At 54.3% G+C, this 21,682-nt stretch overlaps 2 protein-coding genes and 1 pseudogene across 4 annotated transcripts in view; 2 read left to right on the top strand and 1 right to left on the bottom strand.

Annotated features, from left to right (window-relative positions):
- Positions 1-3,134: 3,134 nt before the first annotated feature.
- LOC121166178 lies at positions 3,135-3,212 on the top strand (annotated as a pseudogene).
- A 2,598-nt stretch (positions 3,213-5,810) lies between these two features.
- Positions 5,811-10,585, top strand: CCK (cholecystokinin). Its single transcript, XM_040994937.1, has 3 exons — positions 5,811-6,410; positions 7,247-7,465; positions 10,209-10,585. The coding sequence occupies exons 2-3, from the start codon at positions 7,249-7,251 to the stop codon at positions 10,340-10,342; spliced, it is 351 nt and encodes a 116-aa protein (XP_040850871.1). The 5' UTR covers positions 5,811-6,410; positions 7,247-7,248; the 3' UTR covers positions 10,343-10,585.
- Positions 10,586-14,789: 4,204 nt separating this feature from the next.
- TRAK1 (trafficking kinesin protein 1) overlaps positions 14,790-21,682 on the bottom strand; it is an 85,739-nt gene continuing 78,846 nt past the window's right edge. For all 3 annotated transcript variants that reach the window (XM_040994295.1, XM_040994297.1, XM_040994294.1), the window contains 2 exons: positions 19,783-19,885; positions 14,790-17,492 (listed from right to left, as the gene is read on the bottom strand). In XM_040994295.1, coding sequence (XP_040850229.1) covers positions 16,709-17,492; positions 19,783-19,885 — 887 coding nt within the window. In that variant the 3' untranslated portion in view covers positions 14,790-16,708. The remainder of the gene's footprint in view (positions 17,493-19,782; positions 19,886-21,682) is intronic.

Below are 21,682 nucleotides of genomic sequence, written 5' to 3'. Positions count from 1 at the left end.
CATTGAGACAATTCCTATCTTGCTTCTCAAAGAGGCCTTGCAAGAATGAGCCCCAGTGTTTTCCAGCAGGAACCCGTTCATCAACCTACACCTTATTGATCGTCTCCTCTTCCTTGACTAACTTCCTATGGCCTCAGCTCTCCCAAATATACCACCTGTGTCGAGGTCTTGGTCTTAGGTGTGATTTCTGGAGGGTACAAAACCCAAGACAGAAACCCAAAATGCAAGCCACAGTTCTCATTTGAGGATCAGAAGGACACGCAAGCCCCATCAGGGCATTGCAGCATTTGGATTTGGACAGCAGGAACTTTACCATAACAGTAAAAGTTAGTTTAGGAATAGCTCGTACCTGAAGCATGTGCGATGGGCTGCTAAACATTGACAGCTTGGAGAGGAAGGGTGCGTGCATGTATTTTCCCAGCTTCTGGGATGATGACTGAAGGGAAGGGATTGCTTTCCTACTCCAGTGACTCACCCCAGAAACGTCTGGCAACATACAGTCTGCAGCTGAGTGGAGAAACTTCTGGGTGCTGTGCCCAGGGAGTACCCAGCACTTGCAGAGGAGTGAGAAGTTGGTTTTATCTGCCAGGTTGTGTATCTTATGTAAGTTTCTGGAGCTTAAGGGTTGGGAGGAGAAAGAGACTCTGATCCTCAAATGAGAATCGTGGCTTGCACTTTGGGTTTTTTTCTTGGAATTTCCAGTCTCACTGAAAAGTACTGCTCAGCCTTGGCTCCCCCATGCACTGACTACAGAAATCCCAATAGCACTGCAACTCAAAGAGTCGATCAGCCAGCTCTGCGTTAGCTCAGCTATTAGACTTGGCTTGGGATGCTCCTGGGCAGCTGGAGCTGAGGTGTTGTCATATACAAGATCAATGTGATATTTTGGAATCATTTCCACAGAGGGTAACTTGGTAATATTGATCAAAGTTTTCTGTGTATTTAGTTCTACTTCCAGAAATTCACCCCATAGGTAAACTTGCCCATGGGGGAAATGGTGTGTATTCAAGGAGCACAGGTTCTTGATTGGAAAATATTGGGAAGCAATTTATACTTCTCTGGACAGAGTACTGGCTACAGGAATTAAAGCATTAACCGTGAATTATTCCAAAGATAATGAGGCAGAATTATGCTAACAATATAAATAATGTAAACTGATCTTGGCTACATTTAAGAACAATTTTTAAAAGATTTATTTACTTTTATTTGAAAGCAGATTTACAGAGAGGAGAGAAAGAGAAGTCATCCAGCCATTGATTCACTCCCCAAAAAGCTGAAATGGTCTGAGCTGAGCAGATCCAAAGCCAGGAGCCAGGAACTTCTTTCTGGTCTCCTATGTGGGTGCCGGGGGGCCAAGGACTTGAACCATCCTCCGCTGACTTCCCAGGTCATAAGGCAGGAGCTGGATCAGAAGTGAAACAGCCTGGACTCAAACCAGCACCCATATGGGATGCTGGTACCCTAGGTGGAGGATTAGCTTACTGCACCACCACACCGGCACTTCATATGCTGGTCATTCTAAAAGATCATGGGAAATGTAATGGAAAGATACGTTTGTTTTGGTGCAAAAAAAAATTAAAACCCACACATAGTTTTGCATAATATTTTTCACGAACATTTTAAAGACTCCTCATAATTATGGATTTTATTTTATTGCAAGGGAATAAATGTATCTTTTATTTCTACTTCACACAACATTTTTGAAGGACCCTCTCATTTTAAGTGAAAAGGTAGAGGATATTGTGTATCGTGTGCTTCTAGTTGGAGCCCCTGGGTGTCTCTAGCTGTGTCTGACTCTTGTTTGATGATCTTGAATGTCCCTGGGCTGTCTTCCAAAGACTTACTAAAAAACATAAAAGTAGTCCTTACCTGTGGGTGGTGAAGAAGCAGGGATGAGGGGGCGGATTCATTCTCACCGCACACCCGCATGTACCTTTTAGAGTTGGAATTGTGTACACTTGGCGCCCCTCAGCCATCTCCAACGCAGTTGACCTGGCACAGCATCGCTCCAAAGCTAGCACACAGAAGAGGAAGTGGGCACTGTGAGTGGTACTTGGGCGCTGGAAGTTGGGGCCATTCCTGGGGACAAGGACTTGCCCTCCACTGCCAGGCAACCTAAGCTCCATGGGCAGCTCAATTTGCAGGACCACAACGACTCCCAGACTGTTCCCCAGCTGCAGCTACTGCCCCTCTGCCTAGGAAAAGGAGCTACAGGATACACAGGCCTGAGGACACCAGCCACTGGTTTCCCCAGCAACAGTTGCTCCTGGTGTTTGAGTATCTATTTGAAGATCCTAAGGCAGGCTCATTCTGTATGGAGATGACTCGGCTGCACGCTTACCTCTCCTCATTCCTGCCTTCCATTCATGAGGAGACGGTTGTAGCCTGGGCTAAGTGATACGGTGCTAAAAATCACCTTGTCTGTACCATCATGGTGGCACAGCAACATTAAGCCACCACCTATGATTCAGGAAATCCAGCTGTTCCATTTCCAATCCAACCCCTCACCCCCCACTAAAATGCATAGAAAAGCAGCAGAAGAGGGCTTCGGTGCTTGGGTCTTTGCACCCACGTGGGAGACCCATCTTCGGTCTCCTGGCTTCAACAGGAGCTGTTTCAGCCATTGGGAAGACTTGCCATTCTGAGGCTTCCTTTCCAGGGCCACATACACCTGATGCCGTGACACTGGTCAGATTTCCAACAGCAGCACAGAGATGGGTGGTCCTCAAACCCTGCCTTAAACCTCATCTCTTCTGAACAGTCACAATCAGCCCCAGGGAGCACCCTTGTCCTATAAAACGAAAACCTCTAACTTGGCACCTGGCATCACTTTTCCTCAGTGTGGCCCTCCCATGTGTGTCCTGGTCCTTTGCCTTTGCATATACCTTCTTCTCTGCTCACTCTTGTGTGTCTCTTCAGAATGCCTTCTTATCTGGAGACAAAGCCTGGACTGAGCCCAGCCGGGAAGCAGTGTGATCCCCTCCACTGTGGACTGGCTGTTGGTTTCCTCACCTCTCTATCTCAGTGCCCTGTGGGGATGCAGCCAGAAGGAACGCTTCAGAGCAGGATTCCCAGCCTTGCCAGCAGCTGAGCTGTGGCCTTCTCAGTCTTTCTCTGTAAGAAATCAATGTGTTATCGCTTCTCGGCCTTTTGGCTAAGATCAAGTGTAGTATCTGTTCTTATTAGAAATCAGTGTGTTGAAGCCACCCTGTTTGTGGCCTGAACTAAGACATGGTCACAGTCACTGTCCCATCCACAGCTCCCCACCGTAGTGATTCACACCGCCACCCTTTGTTTCTCCTGTGCCCAAGGCTGGTCAGGAAGAAAAGGGGGCAGTAATATCCCCTGGAGAAGCCCTCAACCAGGCATGGGAGGGTTGGTGGGCAAAATGCTCCAGCTCTCCTCCCTGCCTCACGTAGTCCAGTGTTCAGGGCGCATGATCTGGGAGGAGTGTCATGGAGACCCCAAGGGACCGAGTCCATGCCAGAGCCTGCTCACCGCTCCCACTTCATCATCTTCTCCCCATCCCATTTCCTCCCTCTCTGAGAAATCCCTGACATCCAGGAAGGAGGTTCTGATATCCCGGGAACTTCATCGTGAGGAAAAGGAACAGCGCTGTTCAGAGTGATGACAGCTCCTTGCCTCCTTTCAGTCACATCGTTCCTGATAATGGCTGGTGACACTGTCTGTGTGGGGGCCTATAAAATGTTCCAGGGCAAATAATGGCCTTTCTAAACCTGTTCTGGGGGGGAAAAAACCCTCCAGATCCAAAATAGAATCTTTCATGCCAGTACATTTCTAATCACAGCAATCAGCCTATTGACCGCCACTAAATGGAGATCATTGTAACATGTTTATATCCCATGAATAACAAATTAGGAGACTCTGGCATGAGCCTCCCACCCACCCACATCCTACCAAGTCTTATTTTTCTTTTTAGAATTATTCATCTCCATTTGTTGAAAGGCAGAAAGAGACACGAAGAGATCTCCCATAGCCCAGTTCACTTTGCAGCCAGGCTGGGCCAACCCAAAGACAGGTGCTGGGGACTCAGTCTGGGTCTCCTGTGTGAGCGGCAGGGACCCGATGATTTGAGCCATCACCCGCTGCCTGTCAGGGTACACATGAGCAGAAAACTGGATCAGAAGTGGAGCGACCAAGACTCGAACCCAGGCCCTCTGCTATTCAGTGCAGGTGCACCAGCTGCTACCCTGGACCCCGAACCAGATTGTTCTGCTCATAACTGAAGAAGCATCCTGCTTTTGAAATGATCCCATCTGCTTTGGGGACTCGGGAAAGCTTCTCCCCAACTCTGAACAGTTCTCTTTACATCCCTTCCATCACAACCAGAAGTGGCGTCCAGTTGGCGTCCTCATGGTGTTCCTGCCACCATGACTCCCAGTCCATTTCAACGTCTGGACAAGATTCCCTGTGTGTCCAAGCCCTCAATACGAAGGCGGGGACCTGCCACATACCTCAGGGGAGGTCAGGGCGCCAGGTGGGGACTCTCAGTAATGGGGGATTGCCTCTCTACCTGGGTGAGAACAGGAGAGGCAGTCCCCTGCGTGGCTGGGGTGGTTCTTGCAATTTTCCCTGATGAACACCTGTTTGGTGGGGGAGCTGTGTGAACGGCCCCATAATAATGAACAGGTTTCATAATGGCATGTTAGTCTTAATATGGGGAGACCCTGAGACCTGCTGCCCTCCCACCCTCACTTCTCTCTACCTTTGCCACACCTCTCACAACACCATCAAACTCATTTTTTCCGAAACTCTAACCTCCTTCCTTTGCTTTGAAGAGTCTCTGTCTCAAACACGCCTGACAGTATTTGTGGACTTGGTTTTCGGCTTGTTTTTCAACAGCTCTGCTGTATCCCCAGAGCCTGGGTGAAGGAAACATCCCGTAGATGCCCATCAAAGGAGTCAGAAGGTTCAGAGAGTGGCACTCCTCTGCTAATGGCACAGATAAAAGCCAGTTTCTCCAACTGAACTACCCTGTGGGAAAATCACCATTGAGTCTGCATTGAATTTTCCAGATTGCTGCCTTAAAGAAGCCCGGCTGGCTGGCACAGAATTGGAAGGGTGGCCAGTCTCCACCCCACCCCAACCTCAATGACCCTCACCAGATGCCTACTGAAGTGACCCCATAATCCCTGCTGCACCCCAGAAATTTCTGAGCTAAGCACAGAGGTCAGTGTTAAAAAGAAACCCTTCCAGCTATTTCTGTTCACGCCCAAGTTAAAGGAGGAAGAAGAGGTGGGAGGTACAAGGAGACAGGGTCCCCTCGCCTGGAAGTGCCTGCCGCAGGACCCCTGTACCGCACTGCCCTTCCTTGGGTCTCCTTTGCCAGCCGCGAAAGGGGGCTACTGCGAAAGTGGGCAACAATGCCGTCTCACTTGTCTGGGTTGGCGAGAGATGGAGGCAGGGACTGGGCGAGGGGAGCCAGTGCATGAGCACCCAGGGAGGGGAGGTGGGATCCCCCGATGCGCCTGCCTAGAGAGGGTTTGAGGGGTAACCGGGTGGGAGCCCGGTAAGAAAGCAAGTTCCTGGGAAACTCGCTGGCGCCGCTGGTTGGTGAAGAGGAGCATGGGGCGCTGCGGTCGGCTGACGACTGGTCCCCTCTTTCCCAACTTGGAATCCTCAGAGAAAAGCCAGACCCATTTTACAGCCGCGTAAAGAGAGACCCCCGAGACAGGGTGTAGCTGTGGTCGGAGCCCTTCCATCGCCCGGGGATCTTTGGGTGTTTGTGGTGGGGGAATGGGAGAGAAGCGGGGAGAAGTGGCATTCCAGGGGCTTTGCTTCGCTCTGAGAACGAAGTAGAGACCCTGATTCTACTCCCAGTTCGCCCAGGTTGGTGTCCATCCTGCAGAGCCTTGAATCCTCCCCCAATTCAGAATGACCCCATGCTGACCTCCAGTTCTGTCTAGAGACCCCTATCCCCCACTCCAGTTGTCTCGGGCTGGCACGAGCAGTCCCCAAAGCCGACTAAACGCCACCCGCTTCCCCACCCTGGAAGAAAGCTAGCAATCCAAGGCTTTCCCAGTAGGACAGCACCACGCGAAAAAGCGCAAAGCAAGAAAGGGCTGGACCCGGCACAGGGAGGAAGCTCCCCGAGACAGAGCCAACAGAGCTGTCTAGGACGACTGGGAGAGGGTTTACGGGGGCGGGCTGGGACTGGGGGCTGGTCCCTTCTCCCCCAGGACCACTTCAGTCGTTTGTCACCCCAGGCTGTCCCCTAGGCACGTGCAGCCGGAGGCGTGCGTCAGCACTGGGCAAACAAATGACTGGCCCACCGCGCCAGGCGGGGGCTATTTAAGAAGCATCCGTCGCCCGCCTACCCTGAACTTGGCTGGGGCGCTGGGCTGCTCCGCGGCACTCGCTGACCCTGTGTGCTACGCGCTCAACCCCAGGTAAGCACCCACCTCGCCCGCGGACCTGTAGGTGTCCGGGTTCTTGGTTTCGCACCTCTTTCCGGTTTTTGTTTGTTTGTTTTCTGTTTTATGCGTCTTTCCTCCGACAGAGCACAAGATCTCAGCCCCCGGGTTGGGAGGGCTGAGCTGCCTTGGGGACCCGGGCGCGCGCTTCCGCGCCCTTCCCTTCTACGGGCGATGCTGTGAGAGCCGGGTGCCAGGAGTTGGGCGCACGCTGGGATTCCCTGGTCGGTTATCCGGTGTCCGGCGCACTTTGCAATCTTGCCAGATAGAACACCAAGCAGTTTTACTGTTTAAATGTGTGTTCTAAATACAAGGGACTGATGGGGAGAAATGCAGTTTCCGGGGTAAAGTGCTCCGGTATTTTGTTCTGCTAGGGAATCTAAATGCAGTGAGAGCTGAATGGTTACTCTTGGATGTTTCAGACCTTGCCTAGGTTTAGTGCCAGTTCCCACAGCTTGGGGATGCTTGGTGCATATGGCCTTTGCTTGGTCCAGTGTTTTAGAGGGTACCTGTCTTTTCTCCGTATTGAAAGCTTCACAGCCATCGGGAAAGGCTTGCTTCAAGGGTCTCATTTCTCTCACGGAAATCTTCCCCTGTGGGTATTTGGATGCTCTTTTCCTTTGTGCTTTCTCGGAAGAGAGTGGCTCTACAAACACTCCCTCCAACTTTAGGGAAAGAGAGAAGTCATCCGGGTGTCATCCCTGAGTTGGAGCTCTGCTCCCGGCCGGCCTTGGTGTGGGGCAGTGTCCGCTCTTGGATGGCCAGCCTTCACACCTCCCCACCCCTGCCTCACCGCCCTTTGCTCTTCGCAGCCATGAATAGCAGCGTGAGCCTGTACGTGCTGATGGCGGTGCTGGCAGCCAGCATGCTGACGCAGGCTGTGCCCCCTGATGATCCCGCCAGTTCTGGGGTGCAGCGGGCAGAGGAGGCACCCCGGAGGCACGTGAGGGCTGTGCAGAAGACCGATGCAGGCGAGTCCCGAGCACACCTGGGTGCTCTGCTGGCCAGGTACATCCAGCAGGCCAGGAGAGGTAAGGATCCCACCCACTGCACCTGCTCCTGGCTCCCAGTGTAAGTCAGGAGGGAGCAAAAGATGAGTTCAACTGACAGGTCCCCTCCCTTGCCCACTGTTCACTCCCCAAGTTACACCACAGAGCACCCTGTGGCTTTCTGGACAGCCTTGGCAGCAAGCAGAGGGAACGCGGAAGCTTTCATAGCAAGGAAAGCTAACGGGCTGTAACATCTCTCTGAGCTAACCTTTGCACAGTGCTACCATTTAAGTCTGCCTTGGGTAGACATTCAGGTGTAATAACAGAACACCTCCCCCTGCCATACACACACACACACACACACACAGGGCTCCCAGATATACTAAATCCCTCTGCTATACATGCAGTGTGCTTGGAAAGCCACCCTGCTCCCGACACTAGAGACCTTCTAGCAGGAAATGACCAATGCTGGGAGAGGTCCAGAGTGGGCAGCAGTCCGTGTCCCTTAACTGTCCCTTTCCACTCGTGTGCCCCAGGGGAGCAGGGTCGTTGCAGGCCTGAGTTGCCCTTGGCAATGACTGCCAGTGTTGCCCCAGGAGGGGTTGTAGGCGTGTTGCGGCTGGAAAGGTGGTCCCCACAGCAGCAGGAGAGGAAGGAGTCCCAGTTCCCTGAGCTTCAGGTTCGTCTCCGGGAGCAGATTGAGTCAGCAGCTGCCCTGCTGAGCTGCTCCTGTCGCCTCCAGGGACCTGACTGTCCCATCTGCAAAGAGAAGACGAGGCTGGGGTCCTCCGGCCCTTTCCAGCTCATTATGGGGTTCAGAGAGAGAGGCTCACCTAGCTCTCACTGTCCTTATGAACCCCATTTTTGGACTTGGCAGCCTTTTTTTTTTCCTGGCAGCTTCATCTTCAAGGATACTGATGGTAAACTGGGCTGTGGGGCAGTGGGCCAACCCGCACCAGCAGAGCTGGACCCTGGCAACATCCAACACGTTTGTGGGGAGGCAAGGGTGGCCCTCGAGCTGCTCTCCTAGCCAGCCCGTGATGGATGTGAACCTTAATTCACGGCTTGACCAGAGAGGAAGACAGTGAGGGGCTCGGTTCCCCAGAAACTCCCCGAGACTCCTCTGCAGGTGGAGCTGGTATGACCCTTGGGTGTGTACGTGTTTAAGGGGCATAGTATAACAACTCATTACACATACAGTCTGCAGTGCTAAGATCAAGCTAGTTTTTCTATTGTCTTAAGGACTTTTAACACTGTTTTAATGAACAGATACTAAGCATCCACATTTTGGAGGTACAACACAATATTTCAGTATGTGAGACTATAAAACTTTCTGACCGTTTGCTATACTTTTTTCATCTCTGAGAAACTAACCCTTCTACACCCCCTCCCCCACCAGTCACTACGTTCTCTGCCCTCCTAAGGAAATCCTTAGATAACAGGGAAAATCCGAAAGTCTTTTGGGTTCCTGCAGATTGTCAAGTAATTCAGTAGCTGCCCCCCCCCCATGGGAGTTGCATCTACTAGCAGTCTGAAATAGCCTAGGGTTCTCACAGAGCCATGAGCCTCCCGGATCCAGGACCCTTCTCCCCAGCCTCAGGAAGGAGCCACAAAGCAGTAGAGCCAGTAACTACAGCACAGATCCTGCAAAGTGATGCTCGGTCCCTCTTCCCAACAGCCCTTCTCTCTATGCCCCCAGTCCATGCTGCCAAACCAACCCAGATGGGCATGGCAGGCCCTGGGCAATGGAGCTGTCCATATCTGAAGCGTGTGCTAGCCAGAAAACGGTCACACACTTTGGTTTAGCGCCTGTGAATCTGGAGTGACCATTTTCGCACTTCATTATTGCATAGTCTCTTTGAGGAATCTGCGCATTTTCAGATGGCCTTTGGTCTGGGCTGTTACGCTTGAAGGTCCTAAACAAGGCAACACACTCTTTAGCAGTGCTTGAGGGGAGGTGTTTCACTGGGAACTGTCTGCAGACTGCTCAGTGCCCAGAGGAGTAGCTGCAGGTTCTAGCATAGGGCATTGGGAAGGCATGTAGGGGCCTTGTGGCTTTTGTGCCCAAAGCTCAATGCTAGACCTGTGTTGTTTCAGAGCAGCCTCGCTCTGTATTAGTATGCCCGTAGTGTGTGTGTGTAAGCCAGGGCTGGGGAAGAGTGGATAGCTTTTATGTATCTTGTACAAAGACAGCAGCACCACTGAGAGCCTATCTAAGCCCTGAGCTCTCCGGAGGACCCAGAAGCCACTCCACACCCCAGGCCATTCTGGGATTTAGTCTAAAGGAGACTGGCCTGGCCCTCTTGTCTCGGGCCACAAATGACTGATTGGTAAGCCAGTGCCATCCCCGGGCATGTCAGGAGAGACAGGCAAGGGTGTGGTAAATGCAGTGCCCACGGCTGCCCACAGCATCCCCGGCAGCAACTGAGGCTGCTTGCTGGTCAGCTGGCTGTTGCTGGGGGATTTGCTGAGAGGTACCCGCCTCGGGGGGTAGCGAGGCAATGAAACATTCGGGCACCTCACCCCATGTGCGGAACTGGGCAGAGGAGCCCACAGAACCACTTTGAAAATATAACATCTCTCGCACCAGCAACTACTGCCCTCTGTGCAGTTACTCAGTCCTGCATTTCTGCATGCTTGAGATCTTCCTACCTGTAAGGGGTGTGTGTGTGTGTGTGTGTGTGTGTGTGTGATATTGCCCAGTTTCCCAGAGTCCCCCTCACACATGCAGCTGGCACCGTTCTCAGCTCACACGGCCCTGTGCCTTCCTCCCCACCCCTCGTAGCTCCTGCTGGCCGCATCTCTGCCATCAAGAACCTGCAGAGCCTGGATCCCAGCCATAGGATAAGTGACCGGGACTACATGGGCTGGATGGATTTTGGCCGGCGCAGTGCCGAGGAGTATGAATACCCCTCGTAGGAGCAGGTGGTCGCCCTCAGCCCGACAGGAAACAGCCGCCTGACCTGGAAGGCACGGGATGAGAAAACAGCCACACTCTTATTTCGGTGTCTTGGCATTTTGCAACCCTAGGCATTAAGTTCTCAATGTGGGAAAGTCTGTAAATTGTCCAGTGAGTGCCCTCTCTCTTACCCGCCCCCACCCACAACCGCCCCGCCAGCCTCAAAATTGTGCAAATGGAAGACCCATATTTCCTTCGCCTGTGACTCCCTATCCCAAGGTGTCATGATGCTATTAAAGTGATTGCTTCCTCAGTCTGTGTGTGCTGATGTGGGAAGCTGGGTATCTGGTGCCCAGGGACAGGTCCCCACGACGGACAGTTCCAGAACATTCTTAAGAAATGTGGGGTCCAGGTGTGGGCTCTGTGTTCATGCTGCAGATAATAGAGCCAGTCAAAGGGCCCAGGTCCCAGTATGGCCACCTTTGCCTTCAATGTCACCTTCCCCATATAGGGGGGTTTCTTTGGGGGTTCTCTTGGCCTTGCAGTGAGCAGGCCCAAGTGAGGGTCTGGCACACACATGGTTGTTCCATGACCCCATAGCACAGAAGTTCTGGTCCCTCCATTGCCCGCATGCCCCCAGCTAGCAAGAGTTACACATTAGAGCACTTGAGGGCCCTGGACCAGTGGAACCTCTACCAATTCAATCCTGGTTCAGCCAGTCTGGGCTGGGAGCCCCACTGTGTCTCGCAGTGGGTCCATGCTGCGCACAGCCTGGGGCCAGTCCACCTGTTGGCCCTCTGTTTGGGGGGGGGGTGCAGGACACTGCATAAAGAGCCCAGGTGCCTGGGCTTAGGAAACTGCCCCCAAGCCTGTAAGCCCATCCTGACTCTGCTCCCCCAGAGCAAACTCCAGCTCAGGGCAGAGGCCGGCCGTGCACACACATCTCATGATGGCTCCGATGTTTTCGGCACTTCCAGAGGCGGGGACACAGAGCATGTGTCTGGCAGAGAAGGAGCTGGGAGACTCAGCCTGGATGCCGTGGCTGCAGAGCAGGGCACTGAAAGGCAGGGGGTGTTGGCAGAACCTGCTGGAACTTCCTGCGTGGGAAAAGGAGGCAGGGAGCAAAGCCCTGTTCTCCCGTAGTACTATCAACGCCACCGCTGGATCAGCCCAGCCACCCTCACACGGCAGTATCCCTGGATACCATACCATCAGGACCTGGATCTTCTCAGCCCCTCTGCGTGGACCACGTCACACTCCTGCAGCCACACGGCTTCCAGGCGGCCTAGGAACTCCCATGCTGTCAGAAAGCCATGGCCTGCTCCACCTCGTCCCTTCCCACCCTCACCCTTCTCTCCAAGAACCTCTCTAGTGTAGGACCTGCGCCCCAACCATGGCCCTCTCAGCGCTGCCCATGAAAGCGGCTCAAAACATCTCCGCTAGAATTCAGAAGCCGGAAAGAGGGATAGCTACCACTCTCGGCCAACAAACAGCCCCACGCCCACACTGTGGGCCACACTCATGCAGTAACTTGGTGGCGGAGCCCGTGGCACTCTCTGGGGTGAATTCCCTGCTAGGCGGACACACCCACCATTGTCTGCCAGCCCTGCGATGGCTCTCGATTTGATGGCTCAGACTCCCGGATGGGGGACACGTGGTCTGCCCTGACTGGAGACAGCCCAGGGCTCCACCTGACTGGCAGCCTGATAGCACACAGGATCAGCTTTCCCCAAATGTGGAGGTGACACCTGTGTCCACTATTGGGAGCAGACTGTTATCCAGCCTGCCAAGTGCAGATGGCACCTTTGCACTGCCGGTCTCAGATGGGAGAAAGATATTCCTTCTAGGTTCTTTAACAACTGTACCCTGTTCGTTGAGGCCGGCACCATGGCTCAATGGACTAATCCTCCACCTGCAAGCACCAGCATCCCATATGGGCGCTGGTTGCTCCACTTTCCATCCAGCTACCTGCTTGTGGCCTGAGAAAGCAGTGGAGTACGGCCCTAAGCCTAGGGACCCTGCACCCATGTGAAAGACCCAGAGGAGGCTCCTGGCTTAAGATCAGCTCATTTCAGCTCTGGCTGTTGCTGCCATTTGGGGACTGAACTAATAGAAGATCTTTCCATCTCTCCTCCTCTCTGTAAACCTATCTTTTCCAGTAAAAACAAAAAGCAAACAAAACCCACCCCTCCTTTTTCCTTGCTTCTTGACTATTATTTTGCTCCAGTATCTTCAAATTATTGCTTAAAAAGGCACAAAGAATTGTGACCTTGTTCACTTCCTCTGGGTTCTGAAAGCATCAGAGTGCTGTGTTTGGGTCTGTTCCTGCTCTGAATTATCTGCCGTAGTCAGGGCCACCTCTCACCAGCAGCCAGCTAGGCAGCTCCCGGAACCCTCCTGGGGGTGGGGGTATCCTGCTCCTGGAGGTCCCCAGCCCTCTCTTGCTTCCCCTTCCTGCAAGGAGCAGCTCTCCCCGATCCTGTCCCACCTCCCACCCCAAGGTTGTTGCAGGTCAGCCTGAACCTTGGGCGTCTGCCCTTCACGTGGCACATGGTCCGCCTTTGCAGCGCTGTGCGTTGGCGTCACAGGGCGCAGGCTGCAGCACGCGGGACAAGCAGAACATGCTGGCAGCGGCTCTCTGCTGTTTCCAGAAAATAGGCAAGAACAACACTGTAAGAACATAATAATAATTAAAACATTAAAAAGGGAGTGGGTTGATTTTAAAAGAAGGGACGCATGCAACAAAGATACAGAAAATGTTTTGCTAACTACGTTTAAAACACTTCCCTGTGTTTCTTGAGTGTGGTCACAGGGTCTGTATGCTGGTCTCCTCTTCCTCCAGACCCCAAGTCCCGTGCGGGTCCCTGGAGAACTAGGACCATGCCTCCACGACTTCCCCCAAGGGGCCACCCCTGATCCCCACCCTCCCACCCCCATGCAGGAACTCACAACTATATCAGAACCATTTCACAGGCCTTGCCAGCTTTCCAAGGGGCTGGGCCTGAGTCTGGAGCTGCCAGCATAGGGACCCAAGACCCGAATGAGGGAGCCACTCAAGCCCTCTGAAGATGAGAGTGGAATGGAAGGACTACCCCATGATCAAAGACGTTCTTGGGGGTCCAGCATCCTGGGGCTGTTGTGGAAGCACTGCAATGCTCCGGAGTGGTAGAGCCTGGCCTGCCGCTTCGAACCCCACACAAACTCCTTGCGCACCAGAAGACCACCTGTGGTGGTGGTGGTGGGTGGGTTGAGGTTTAGGGGCGGCAACTGGAAGATCTGGACTAACGCGCACACACCCACCTGAGCTGCCTCCTGGACCATACCTTCAGGTCTTCTGCAGTCTCCAGGCGCCCCCTAGTGGCGATGGAAAGTCCTTTCCGCAGGTTACGCTGAGCTTCAGCACACAAAAATTTTGGCTTCATTTTTATCTGTCTCAACAGGAATTCTTTTGTAGAGCGTCCAGCTGAGGTGTGAATTCAGCATGGCTCTTCCTCCCCACATGCCTCATGCCCCAGATCTCCAGGATAGCATGAGGACCCCACAGACTATTTGGTGAGCTCCGTGGTGGCACTCCTTTTATCCCTCCAGCAAGTACCCCCAGGAGCCTTCTTCTCTTTGCCCCTCCAGCACACCAAGGGCTTTGCTCCCTCTGCTCAATCGCCTTCCCACCCCTCTCCCCGGACAGCCCTAAGTTCTCTGCAAAGCCCGTATTGTCCCACTTGGGGCCATCATCATTCTTCTCACCGGGCATAGTTCTGGCTTACTCTTGTGCAGGACTCCCCGCCTTCACTTCAATTACACTTGGGGAGGGACACAGCTTGGGTGGAATTAGCTATGTGACAATTTACTGTTTCTATTTCAGAGGTTAAAAAAACCACGGCGTCCCCTAAAGAGAACCAAGTGGTGTGCCTGTCACTCCACTCCCAAACTGTGGCACAACCTACCATTGTGTTGGCTTTGCATCATTTCATGTTGCTACGAGTGCCCATCTGGTCGACCTCCGCCTCTGTATTATGGAAGACAACTGGACAACATGCGTCTGGGAGAGACTCCCCAGATGTGCACAGACGGGAAGCTGTCCGTCTATGGGTTCTTTGGTAACAGACTGGGGCTGGTGACTTTCTGTGGGGGACCTGTTCAAAGCAGACTTCTCAAAGTTCATGGAAAAAGGAGGGTTTTTGATCTAAGTCCATTTGGGTTCACAGGGTTGTTTTTGTTTTTGTTTTGTTTTGCTTTTGCTTTAAATTCATGCACAGTGTTCTTGTGACATGCACTGGCCACAGACTTCTTAAAGACCCCTGGTGTGTTCTCCCAGTGGGCTTTCACATATGGTGGAGGACACAGCGGTGCAAAGGAGATCCTGTTCCGACCACACAGATCTGGTTCCGAATGTACTCTTACATTCCTTTTCCCTCCAAGCTTTCTTCTTGAACGGAAGCTAGCAAACCACCAATCACAATACCAACATGATTTCCATCATTTATTTTATTGGTTCTCATCAGTGAATAAACTTCTGTTGTGGATGTCGGATGCATCACCACACTCTTCCTGGGAGTGGTCGCACAACGCGCTCTCTCGTTGTGCTTGTCGCCCATGCTAAACACCACGGCCTCTGGGCCGCCGGGTCTGCATTCACACTGGCTGGTAGTTCTGGCCGCGGCCATGCTATGTGGAGTGGTCCATTCAGTGCCTGGTTTTCACATTCTTTTGTCATTCCACCTGCTGCTCCGAAATACATTCAAATAGAGGGAGCCGAGTTCCTTGCAGTGAGCATATGACAGTGGGGACAGCTGAGGACATAATCTTTAAAAAAAAAACAAAAACAAAGAAAAACCCTACTCTTGTGTTTGGAGAATAAATTAAGTTTGAAATCGTGGCCTGAAGCTGGCTTCCTGGGGCCTTCTCTCACAGTATGCTTAGCGGACATACAATGTCCCCACTCAACGGCAGGACACATCAGGGGGGTGGGGACACAAAGTGACAATCTCACTGGCTTAAGAGGATGTGTTCCTTCTCTAAGAATCCGGTCACGGGACCCCATGGCACACAATGCAGTGCTGATTCAAAGAAAGAAATCTCTTCTTGGATTGCAAGGCCACAGGCCCACAGTGACCAGAGCTGGAAGGCAAGAGGGTGTTTAAAAAAATCATAAAACAACGACAGAAAAACAGCACACGCGAATAATAAATAAAAATTCAAGACAACATCAGTGACAATGACAGGAGGCCAGGGCTACCTGGCTCGCCCGTGGTTTGTGGTCCACCAGCACCTCCATCTTTCCCTCAGCGCAGGGAGTGGCACAGGGGGCAATAGGGCTGCTGGAGGGGAGGGGACGTTGGCAGAAAGGAAACACCTGATTGTGACCCCCCCCATCCAAAGCCAGAGGAAACATGTGCACAGTGGAGGCAAGACCACGCCAGGGCTAGCCACACTGGCCGGGGGAGCTGAGTAAGGAGGCCAGAGCTTCCTGTCTCCTCCCCACCTTGCGTGGGTTTGTTGTTAACCATCCGTGTGGTCCTTCCCTCAGCTGGTCCCTGCTGCTACTCCTTCTCTTCTTACCAGAAAAGCTGTCTTGGGCTCTGCTCTTAAATCAATCGTGTTGTAACACCAGGGCCCTGGAGTGGGGCGGGGGATTTAGGATACGTTTCCTTGATATCACAAAACCACGGAGAGAACGCATGCTGGCCAGTACCGTGACCTCCCTGCGTGTGGACACACAGAGAAGAAACGAGTGGCGACGCAGACTGCACGGTGGGCTGCTGCAGGCGCCCCCCCCCCCCCCGGCCCCCGTCACACGCCTGAGCTGACGGCTCAGCAGGGACATGCTTGTCCACCGGGAGCAGAGCGGGGCGGCTCTGGGAGAAGCCGGGCTGCCCCTCCTCCTCACCACGGAAGAACATCTCTCCCACGGTGCAAGGTGACATCAACGGCAGGTGGTCAAGCATGGTGTGGCCAAGGCCAGGGAAAATGAGGCGGCAATGCACTATGACCTTGAGTGTACCAGGGGAGCAGTCAGCCCCACAACTCCCTGGCTTCCTATCCATGGGATAAGAACACATGGGGAGTTTCTGCGTTTCTCAAGAGGAAAGTAGACGGAAGAAAGGCGCCTCCATCCAGGCAAGGTTCTGGATGGACAGGGCAGGGGTGCCTTGCGGACCCGAGGAGGTGGGGCAGGGGCGAGGTGCCCGAGTCCTATGTACATGTTGCGTTTTGTTTCTTTTTTTTTTTTTAACAGAGTAGTCCCCACTCTCCACCCCCTTAGGCACGAGGCTGATGTGTGGAGCTCAGGAGGGGACGGACAGTGATGGGGACAGAGTGCAACAGAGGGGGGGGGAGGATAGGTTGGCGAGGGAAGAGTGTGGGGCCACGCTCCCCTCCCCCTCTCCTCACCGTAAGCTAGTCTGTTTGGGGAGCTTAGCACCCATCAGGATGCCCGAAGTGAGAGTTACCGGGGCTTTCATCTGCATGCTGGAGCCCACCATGGTGGGGAAGCTACGATTCCGCCGGATGCCACTGCTGAGCTGCAGCCCGCCGATGGCACTGGTGACTGTGGGGCACCCGAGAGGCAGGCCCTCAGGGACCATGGCGTGGGTGGGGCCCGGGCCCCCACAGAGGAGCGGTCCCTGGTCCTCGGTCAGCGTGGGGACGTGGGCCCGCCCCGAGGTCACTGCTCTGGCCACGCCGAACCTCCTGACTTTGTCCACGAGGTTGAGGTTGGAGACGGACACGTCGGTCTGGCTCTCGCTGCTGCGGAAGCTCTTCTTCTCCCGCACGTCCCGCAGGATGGAGCTGGCCGGCTTGGAGGCGAGGAAGTTGTCGTAGGGGGGGCTCGTGCACTTGAACTCGAAGGAGGGTGGGGACGCGGTGGGCGTCTGCATGGGCGAGTTGGGTGGGGTGGAGGGGATTACGGCCATCCTGGGCGCGTAGGAGTGCAGCATTGAGCCCCGGGCCGCCCTGTCCCAGCTCTGGGGGTCGTACACGGCCGCCGAGATGCCCCTCTCCTTCAGCAGCCACACCAGCCCTAGTGATGTGCTCATGGTGGTGGTGGACTCCCGGACGTTTGTGAACGATTCAGCCAGGCTCAGCCTCCGGGGGGTGCACGGCGTAGCCACTGGTGTGGACTTCAAGTGGCCCGCGCTGCCGCAAGCTGGAGTCGGGGCTGAGTTAAGGCTGCAAGGGAAGGAAGTGTCATTACCTACTGGAAGTGTCCTTGAGGGCGAGCCACAGGGCTGGGGGGCCCAATCTCCTGCAGGAGATTTGGCCAGGAGTCGGGTTTGGGGGGGCTTGAGTGAAGCCTTTGATTCCCTGTTGTGGGGGGCTTTGGGTAAAGGGACCAGAAAGCTGTCCCCGATTTCCTCCACTGCTCCCACTAGGCTGTAGACCCAAACCCGAGGCTGTCAGGAGGGAGAAGAAGGGGGGTTCGCTTGCTAAGACGCTCTTTCCCTGCCACACTGACTCAAACCCCAGCACTCTGGTCTCACCCTGCCCCAGCTCTGAGATGCCTGAGGCTACTGGTGAACTGGCATCAACAGCCAAAGCCAGGCAGGCAGTGCCCGTTAAGTCCACGGTAGCTCAGCCCAGTGCCCTCTGCGCTGCCTCGTGCTGTCTCAACCCATCCTGAGGAGCGAAGGAGGCGCGGGGCCAGAGGGAGCCTCTGGGAGCCACCTGCCCTGATTGGTCAGATGCTGGTAGAGCTGTCCAGTGAGGCTGGGTGTGCGAGGCTGAGCTACGGATGGAATGTGGAATGACACTTTGAACAGACACTATGGGGATGGGGGGAGCTAGCCCTGCCTGCACAGCCTCCACCCGTCAACCTTTTCATGGGGCCTGCCTAGGATGCTGTGGCTGCCAGCAGCCCTTGAAGCAAGTCAGCAGGGTGGGGCCCCTGGAGCTTGGGGAGACGCCTCAGTGAAGGGGAGGCCCAGAGGTGCAGCCTTCACCACAGGGAGGGAAAAAGAGGCGCAGGTCCTTGGAGGGACCCGGGACACGCCTTCTTTGGCTGGTGAGATCCCTCGGTAGCCAAGCCAGAGGCCTTGTGTGGCTGCCCACTCGAGTGACCGTGACACCAGCACAGGGCGGGGACGATAGCCAGAACAGGTGCATGGCATACAAGCTCAGGCATGGGACTGCCGGTGGGTTGGGATGACTCAACGAAACCGGAGATTAGCAACCACGGTGGACTCCTGCGGCTAAAAACTGTGGATTTCTCAAAAATTCTCTAAATTCTCTTTACACGGCCATTGTTAGTAACAATTTTGTTTCAGGATGATTTTCCTTTGGACCGGGGGCAGGCAGGCCCTCTCTTGCCTCTGCTTGTCCAGGAATTTGGTCCAGCAGGGCTCCGATTGTGCACCTGCAGTTACGTGGCCACATCCATTCTCCACGGCACCAGCTCCTCCCCAGGAAGTCACGTCCCCGTGGCTGGAGTAAGCATCTTTTCCAAATATAAACCCATAAGAACAGAGGTAGCCAGTTCTCCCTTCAGGGGGAGGGGGCAGGAGGGGAGACGGAAAAGACAAAGCTAAAAACGCCTGGTGACAACCACAGGTTAGGCCTCGATTAGTGCTGGCACTCGGTTGGACCGGGGTGTTTAGACGGGTTAGATGTCTCAACCATCAAGGCCGCGTTAGCCAGGCGCCACTGCAGAGACACATCCAAGCCTACGTCCGCGGGTTAGTGGCGGCTGCGCGTGCACACACAGCCCCTTCCACGACACCCTGCGACAGCAGGCACCTGCTGGCCGCGTGCTCACCCCCTGCCTCGCCTGTAGGCTCAGACTCTCTGCCCTACACCTCCTCTCAGTTCAACGGGGCACATGGCCGCTTCGTCGTCCTCCTCACATGACCTGTGGAGAGTTATTCATAGTTTAAGGTGCTCCAGGGGGCCACCTCCCTCCCTGTCTGCTTCACCCGCCACAACACGCCAGTGCCCGTCCACTGCACTGGAGGGCAAGCACTGGGGGTGGGGGATGTCCTTCTCCTGTGCAGAGGGAGGGGAGGAGAGAGGGGAGTCTTTTCCCCAGTTGCTGGGAACTGTAGCTGCAGGTGAGCTGGCCAGACCAAGCCCTATCATCCAGGTCTTCCCGTCCAGCAGCGGGCCCTGCTGCGTGTGTGGTGGGGCCTTGGGGGGGTTTCTTTTGGTCGTTAGGGTTGCCTCAGAGCTCAGGCACTGTCTGCAGAAGAATGTCATGTTCTACTAGGCCAGACTGAGCCGTAGGGCCAGCGGGCTAATGACGGGCCCAAGGATCCGTTCTATGGCCAACGGAAAAGGGAACCAATGCAGGGTCCAGGTCTCCCTCTCAGAGCTCGATCTGAGTCTGCAAGAGCCTCAACTCGGAAGGACAAGCACATTGAGGTGCTTTGGAGCCCCTGCTGGGCAGACTTCAGAAAGGAGCTGCTTCTACCTTGCACAGAAGGAGGTTCCTTGCCCCCCACCCACCTGAGGGCTGGGGGTCCCTTACCTTGGTGTGACCCGCGTGAGCTCGTCTGAAGGATGCAGGATACGGCAGGTGGTGAAGGTGAAGGTGGAGTTGGTCTGTGACATGCACTTCCCAGGGTGGTGTGCTAAATTGGAGGCGGGGCGGGGGGAAGGGAAGAACAAAACATATTCCTTGCATCCAAGTGGAACAACGACAGGGGACACGATCCAGCGGAGCCCTCGACAGATGCAAGAAGCGATGAGCTACCTTGTGAGCTGGACCTGGGCGAGGAAGGTGAAACGCGTGTGTTCTGAGTGGAACACAGCCACGGGTTTGAGCATCGGTCCGCAGAGCATCGAGTTCCAGCTTCCGGCCCATTCCAGACAGGGTCCCTCATCAGAATTCTGAGGCCAGTAGTGGATCCAGTTGCAGGGGGCTGGTGGTGGGAGGGGATGGAGTGGGGTAGAGCTGGGGTGCTCAAGGGCCCTCATAGGTGAATTTGGTTTTGCCCCTCAGAGGTCCAAATGTGCTCTCTGCTCAGGTTGTGTTAGGCTCGGTGCATTGGCAAGCAGGTGCCAAACCTCCATCCAGGGTAGGGGCGGCGGGGAGGGTGCTTGGCACCTGGGCAACAGGGCAAAGGTTCAGTGCTGCTCCCTTTTCTGTGCACACAAAAAAGGGGCCTGAGGAAGCTGGCTCCACTACTGTCCCTTGGTGATGGTCATGGGAGCCGCAGGGAAGCTCAGCTGCCCGGACAGCAACGTGGCAGAGTCCCAGGATCAAGCCTGGCGTGCGTGGCCCTGCTTCCCACCCTCCACCCTGCTGCTTTCCTGCCAGCTCTGGGATGCCTGATTTCCAAGAGCAAACTGCCCCCCACATATAGCGAGACAGCAGCCACGTGCCCTCTGTTGGCTCCCTTGCCCATCCGTGCTCTTTCAAGTTGCTGTGAGGGCAGCTGAAACGAGGCGTTAGGACTGTAGTGCCTCTAAGGGCTGGCACAGAAGCAAGCCAGAGAGTGCCGAGGAGACATCATGATTGTAGAGGCCGTCTCATTCATAACTCAAGCATAACTCAAGCATCGGGAGGGACGACAAAAAGGGGAAAAAATAAACAAAAGATGTTGCATAAAGTAGCATGCACCAGGAAGAGCTGAGTGAGTCCCCTGGCTAACCCCAGGTCCCACCCCAGCCCAGCCCTGCAGCAGCTCAGCCTCCAGAGACCTCCTGGGAGAAAACCACTTTGGGGAGTATGGGAGACCACGAGGAGTCAGAGGCTGTGAAGCTAGAATCTTCCAGCTCCTTATGGTTCAGTTTTCTCTGGGGGCGTTGGAATCAAAAAGGAAAATGCAACAGGATGGATGACTTAGTGGCCTACATTGATGAATCTTACACACAGCAGACTGTGTCTTTAAAAACAAAACAAAACAGAAAGCAGAGGGAACAAAACAATAAAAAATGTTGGAGACACACAAATTGAAGGCAGGCAGGACAATGCCAGGGCACACACATTAAATAAATAAATAAAGAATAAACCAAGGTGGTGCTGGTGGCCAGAGGGGCTGGGCGAGACTGGCTTGCCCTGCCAATGTGTGTCCCCGGCAGCTCTTGGGGCACCTACAGAGGCAGCCAGCATCACCACACGGAGCACTGAGCCAAGGGGGACAGAGGGAAACAAACAGAAAGAAAACCCCTAACACAGGAAAAAAAAATAGCTTTTAGGAATCTTGTTCCTCAACCAATCAATGTCATCGAAAACTCCGATAACTGTGAAAATGTTGCAAGTGAAATAAAAATGGACAGAGCTATGAAGGGAAGGCAACCGAACAATCACGACTCTCTCACTGCGATCAAGTGCAGAAACAAAAGCAACAGGAAGCCTGGGGGAAGAGGTGAACAGGTGTGCATGGAGGGGACGGGAGAAGTGACATGGGACGGGGGATGTGGAG

Source organism: Ochotona curzoniae, unplaced genomic scaffold, assembly GCF_017591425.1.
Source record: "Ochotona curzoniae isolate NIBS_2020 unplaced genomic scaffold, NIBS_Ocur_1.0 contig_908, whole genome shotgun sequence".
NCBI classification, from domain to species: domain Eukaryota; kingdom Metazoa; phylum Chordata; class Mammalia; order Lagomorpha; family Ochotonidae; genus Ochotona; species Ochotona curzoniae.
Note: the sequence above shows the minus strand (reverse complement) of the source record. Positions and strands in the feature narration are given on the sequence as shown.

Bases quoted from the DNA above. Each gene is read 5' to 3' on its own strand.
- CCK (XM_040994937.1), top strand. From the start codon at position 7,249: ATGAATAGCAGCGTGAGCCTGTACGTGCTGATGGCGGTGCTGGCAGCC. The intron at 7,466-10,208 runs GTAAGGATCCCA...CACCCCTCGTAG, and splicing joins CATCCAGCAGGCCAGGAGAG to CTCCTGCTGGCCGCATCTCT.